We start from the raw sequence: 6000 nt of genomic DNA, 5'->3' as shown, positions 1-6000 counted from the left end.
GCTGCCCAAAGGCCCATGTGTGAGGTGCTTCCCCCCCCGGCGACCCCCCGAGCAGTGCAGATTCTGTGTCTTGGATGTCAAAGGCTACTACGTGTACTTCCTTGGTGACCCGGCACTAGGAGGGACTCTTCAAACTCCATGTTGAGTGTACTTCGTGGGTTTCTCGTGGAACTCTCTGGGCTGTTCTCCGTCTCCCATTGTGGGAAAAAGACCTGAGGGATGCCAGAGGTGGGGGCCTGGGCTGGAGGTGCCAGTACCCTTTTGGGGACTTTCATGGTCCTAGTGAGATGAGAGCTAAGCGTCACCCGATTCTCGCCTTAGTCTGGCATGAACAGGGTGTCCAGCCCCAAACTGCAAAGCCACTTATGAAGAAGGTAAAGAGCTATGGTGGTGAAACCTCACCAGTCGTGTGCTCACAAGGAGCCTGTGTGCGTCCAGGGCTGGCAGCCCCTCCCTGGCATTTGGGGTGGCATATTGCCAGCAGGTGAGCAGTGGAGACAGGACAAAACCACCAGCGCTGGACGTGGTTGCATGCCCCCCCACTCCCAGCAGCCGGATGGCCCCGGCTCGGCACAGACAAGGCTCGGGGCGAGCCAGAGATAGAAGCGCCCCTTTGCGTTCCTTGCTGGCGACCCATTAAAATGCACGCGTTTCACATGCTTTTATGGAAACTGGTGTTTTCTCCCTCCAGAAGCATTCCAGAGGGCTGTTGCCAGAGAATGGCAGGGCTTTCTTCGCTCCTCTTGGATCCTTCTGGCTTGTCACCAGGTCATCTAAGCTAACCGGGGGCAAAGAAACCCACCAGCTCTTTCTAGAAGGCTGGAAGGCCAGGGTGCTGGCCAACCCAGCCAGCAGCTGGGATGAGCTGGAGAGAGCTGGAGCCCAGGGCATCCCCCGAGGGAAGCCGATCTCGGTGCCTCAGAGACAGCAGCGAGCTGGGGAAAGGTTAAAACAAACGTTTATTTAACAAATTATATTAAGAAGACAATCACACAGTGAAACTCCCCTTTGCCAAGTACTGGAGTCACCTCAAATAAATACACGCGGTAGGACGTTGTTCCTAAGCTAGTGACATAGCCACCTGCCTGAGGCCTGTCTCCTGGTGGTGACAGGCCCCACCAGCATGGTCGCAACAGGTGAAGAAAGCTGGCCACCCCGGGGGCGTGGTGAGAGTGGGCACCCGGCCCCTCCAGGCCCTGGGGAGGTGAGCTCGGCTTTCGTGCGCCCAGCAGGCATGGGGCTGCCGTCAAGGCCTCTCTGTGCCTCACCCTTGGGCGCGCCAGCTCTCAGGGGAGCTGTGGGCCGGGACCCCTGTAAACGGTGACGGGCAGCCCGCAGCCCCGGGACTGCACCCAGCTCTCGCCCCGTGCTCGGCGAGACACTGTCACACCAGCAGGGCCAGTGACAGCTGGGAACCCATTACTGGACTGGAGGCAGGTGCTCGTGATGGGACAGCTGGCACTGGGGGCTCTGGGGCCAGATCCTGCCTCTGCCACTCACCAGCTTTGTGCCTGTGGACATGTCTCAGCTTCTTCATCTGGAACCGGGAGCAAACAGCATACGCTTCGGAGTATTTGTTTTTTTGGGGGAGAGGGGTGGTGACAGGAGAAAATGTGCTTCAAGTGCCAGCCTAGCGCCTGGCAAGGAGTAGGTGCTTTGTACGTGTTGGTCCTCCTCGCCCCCCGCCGCCTTCTGAAGGACACGGGGGCAGGTGGTGGCCATCAGAGCCTCCCAGCAGGGTGGCCCTCTGGGGAGCTAGGGCGGGGGCCTAACCAGCTATTTCTCCCCGCCACCAGGGTGCTCATCCCTCCAAGTGGAGGCTGTGGCTGGTACCAGTTCCCGGACTTGGGTGGAAAAAGCCTTGTTATAAATTTGCAAGTGAACTTGGAGTCAACTGCTTGCTCCTTATCACCGCTGTGCTGTTTCCAAGGCCTTTGGAGAGAGACTCGGAACGTTCGGGGGAAAGAGAAGGCAGCAGGGGATGTTGTGCTCTGGTCAGTCCTTCCGGGAAGGATGGAGGCTGCTGCCCTTCACGTCTCCGAGAGAACCCCTGCCTTCCCTCCCCACGTGAACAGAGGGTTTGTGAAGAAAAGCACCGTCCCAGAAAGAAAGAGAGGTGGCTCGGTCCCGAGGTGAGCGAGCTCCACTTCCACACAGGGCAGGCGGGGCACGTGGGCACCCACCTCAGAAGGAAAGGTGCAGAGTTTGGAGCAGCCTAAAATCCACCACGGACGCCGACTTTTTAACACTGTCACTGCTTCATTGTCTTAAGCTGCCGTCATGGCGACGTTCACAGTCGCTGTTAGACCCAGACCAAGTCTGGAACGTTGTGGAGGCCTCTCCAGCTCGCCTGAGTCCACAGAGGTTTGCCCTCTTCCCGGCGGCCCTGCAGCGCTGCCTTGCCTGCCTGTCCCAGAACTGCAGGGTGGCCCGGGGCTGGCGGGGGGCTGGCGGGGCTGGCGGCTCCTCTCCCCAGACACACCCTCACTGCTCTCTTGCTCCCTGACAAGGGGTCCCACGGGGCTGTCTCTGGACCTCCTAGGGCCCATCGGAGCCGCCAAAGTGCTTGGTTCTCAGTCAAGGGAGAACGGCCGTGGGGTGTTACCTGTTTGGAGATGATCCCACAGCTGGGGTGTGAGGAGAGATGCAAGGACAGAGCCCAAGAGCCAACACAGCCGGACAGAGGTGAGCGGAGACGTCACCCCTCTGCCGGTTTTGGACCAGCCCCACCCGTCCAAACGGCAGCAGCGGACACAGGTTCTCCGGGCCCCACGGGGCTCCCCCAATTCCCCAGAAACAGCCCGCTCATTTCAGTGGGTACATTTGAGACCGGTTCATCGGCTCTGTCCTGGGTAAGCACCGATCCCAAAGGGTCCTCACGGGGACTTTCCATCCCGTGCCTCCCGGGCCCTGGCGGGTTCCACCAGCTAACTGCCTTTTCCTGCCACCTGGCCACGCGGGAAGGCCAGCCCCACTGGGGATGTCCTCAGGTCTCGGGGACAGTGGGGAGAGGTGAGCACATCTCTAACGCCCAGAAATCAGGAGGTATCGAAATGAAGACCAAGGGGCAGCCGTGGGGGAAGAGTGGAGGGGGGTGGGGACGGTGGGGCTGACGCAGGTCTGTGAGGGATGTTCTGCCCCGGCCTCACTTCTCAGCCAGAGGCGGCGGCTCCTAACTGCTGGCCAGTTCCTGCTGCGCCCCAGCCAGCCCTGTGCCACCCTAGGAACTGCAGGGAGGAGGGGCTGTCCCTGGCTGGGCAGTGGTTCTCCTAGGCTGCCTTCCTATGCCAGCGACCAGACACACATCGAACCTCACGTCCAAAGCGCCAACCATCTGGTGACCCCCAAGATGTGAGATACCAAGTTCTGGGGAGTTAGGACAAATTCCAATGGCCAGACAAGGCAGCCACAGGGTGAGGACCGAGCCTCCAGGGAGGACAGCGGCCCCATTCCCATGGCACCGATGGGACTGGCACCCAGTCCCAGCCGGCACTGTGGGGAACACCAGCATGGCCACTGGCCACTCGTGGCAGAGATGTCAGTTCTGGCCCCAGTTTGGTGACCTGGGTCAGACGGACTTTTCAAAACAACTGTTCCTGTTAGCAGAGGCCACTAAGACACAGCCTGGCTCTGAGAAGCTGGGTGACCGCGTGTCCACGTCCCTGGGCACGGGCTCACAGAGCCTCTTCACCCACGTCCTGGTCACGGTCAGAGCACCGGGCCGGGCAGTTGGAGCTGTCGTTGGCACGTGGGCACTGCAGAGATGAGCCCTTTGTGGGGATGAGGGTGTGAGGTGAGTGAGCCCAGCGTCCTGGCAGCAAAGCTCACGTCCAGGCAAGCACCTGGCCACACGGCCGTCTCGCCGGGAAGGCAAGTCCTCTCTGGGCCGGTGGCTGGGGGATGGCTGTCCCCCGACCTCAGGGCATCCAGTGTGTGAACTGAGGGGTGAGTCCGAGGTTGTCCACTTGGGGACCCACTGGCAGCCTCCTCCCATGTTTCCTTAGGGTCCCTGTGAAATTCTCGGACACCTGATGCCGTTGGCATAAGCGATGTGTTCCGTGGGTCTGGGGCGATCCGTCAGCCCTGGAGGGCCCTGTGCGAAGCCGCCAGCCCCTCAGGGTCTTCTGGGAGGAAGCAATGGCTTAGTGGTGGTGACAGTCCGGAGAGCAGGGAGCCGGTGGCGTCACTGGACGGCCAGAACAACTGTCCAGGGCCCTCGGGGTGACTCCCGCGGTGGGTAGGGTTGTTCGCAGGACAACTGGTCATCACACAGACATGGTAGGAGCCACTGGTCACTACAGCACACACAGATTAGTCGAGATTATGAACAGCATCCCCAGGGAAGCGGGGTGTCACGTCAGGCAAGCTGATGACCGAGGAGGTAACAGCTCAGCTGCCCAGAGTCTCCCAGAAGCGCCAAGCGGGGCAGTGTGGATGGGCGGTGGGAGGGACCGGGCGAGGGGGGCGCTCAGTAGTCTGGGCAATGCATCTTCTCCCCGCAGGCGGCCCCTCAGGACTGGGGGATCTGCTGGCACCGGGTGGGGCTGGGCGGGAGCCGGGCGGCGGCGCTCTGCTCCGTGCGGAAGCTGTACTCGTACTGCAGGGTGAGGGGGGAGAGCAGCACAGTCAGGGCTAGAGGACACCAGAGAAGGACCCCCCCACCCCCACCCCCACCCCATGGCCTCGGACAGGCAGGCGCAGGCCCTGAGGGCATGGGAAGGGCGGCCCTCCGCACGTGCACACGTACCGCAGGCTTGAGCTGTGCACCTGCACGGCCGGGGGGGGGGGGGGGAGACGCCTTTGGTGCTGCAGGCGGCTGTCTAGTTGGTGACACTTGGTGCCTCCCGGGCCCTGCCCGCCCCCTGAAAGGTGAGCTCTCGGCTCCAGCAGCGCCCAAAGCCGCGGTGCCTGCAGCAGACGCGCACAGCTGCCCTGCGTGCGCCCTGCTGCCCCCCGGCGGATGGTCCCCACGCTCCTGCTGCTGGAGGAGTCCCACGGACGGGAAGGGACAGAGCTGGGGCTCCATCTCAGACCTGACCTGGGCTAGCCGCAGCCACCAGGCTTGGGGGACCCCTGGACTTGCTGCTCTGCTCACTGCTTCCTGACCTGAAGACAAACACCGGCTGACATGGGACGCAGGGAAGGGGTGCCACCCCACACCCCAAAGCGTGCTCCGCACTGAGCTCCCAGGCACTTCCTCGCACGTGATGGACCTGGGGCTCCGTGAGCCTGGCCAGGGCGGGCGCTGGCGGAGTATACCTGTGCCCGGCCCGCCCTGCTGCCGGCCCGAACCTGAGCTCAACCCTCCCGCCTGAGACCCAAGACTGCCTACCTGACCCCGGCTCACGGAAATGACAGAAGGTAGCTTCCGAGTCTGGCGGAAATTTACAGAAGGGGTGGGACACCTGTGGTTCACCTTGAAGGCCAGGCAGGATTTCAACATCCAAACGTTGGGCAGGGCATGCCAGGAAGAAGAGGGGGCACAGGTGAGGAGTGCCCGCCGGGCAGTAAGGGCCAGGCCCGAGGCTGCGGGGCTGGGGAGCGGGGCCGTGGGAATGGCCTGGACACCACGCAGGGCAGCCATGTGGGTCCATGGGTCTTAGAAATGAGTTGCTTAGATTAGGTCAGTGGTTGTTAAACATTTAAAATAATATTTTAAAACTTTTTAGCAGTAGAATTGCCATAAAACGGGCTTCCCTACGTAACGCAAAGTTGAGCTGCCTGGTTGAACTCAGCCACTACCTGAAGTTGTTGCCTCGGAGACACCGGGGGGGGGGGGGCTGCCAGGAAGGTGACGTGGAACCATCCCAGCACGAGGGTGACCGCTGGGTGCCCACCCAATAGGGTGCAGACCCCAGCCGCAGCCGTGGGCTCCAAATGCCCTCCCGACCCCCAAAGTGAGCTGCCTGTGGCAAGGAGGCACTTCTGAGGGCCATGCAGAGCAAGGAGCACAGCTACGGGCTGAGGGGCTTTAGGGATCGTTCTAGAAATGAGGGGAAG

General features: G+C 61.8%; 1 protein-coding gene across 1 annotated transcript in view; it reads right to left on the bottom strand.

The window, feature by feature from the left end:
- Nucleotides 1-951: 951 nt before the first annotated feature.
- The window catches only part of MVB12B (multivesicular body subunit 12B), a 183038-nt gene continuing 177989 nt past the window's right edge, over nucleotides 952-6000 (bottom strand). The window contains exon 10 of the mRNA XM_029201582.1: nucleotides 952-4597. Coding sequence (XP_029057415.1) covers nucleotides 4511-4597 — 87 coding nt within the window. The 3' untranslated portion in view covers nucleotides 952-4510. The remainder of the gene's footprint in view (nucleotides 4598-6000) is intronic.

This window comes from Monodon monoceros, unplaced genomic scaffold (assembly GCF_005190385.1).
Source record: "Monodon monoceros isolate NGI ecotype Baffin Bay Population unplaced genomic scaffold, NGI_Narwhal_1 Super_Scaffold_5, whole genome shotgun sequence".
In the NCBI taxonomy this organism is placed as follows: domain Eukaryota; kingdom Metazoa; phylum Chordata; class Mammalia; order Artiodactyla; family Monodontidae; genus Monodon; species Monodon monoceros.
This window is presented reverse-complemented; position numbering and strand designations above follow the sequence as displayed.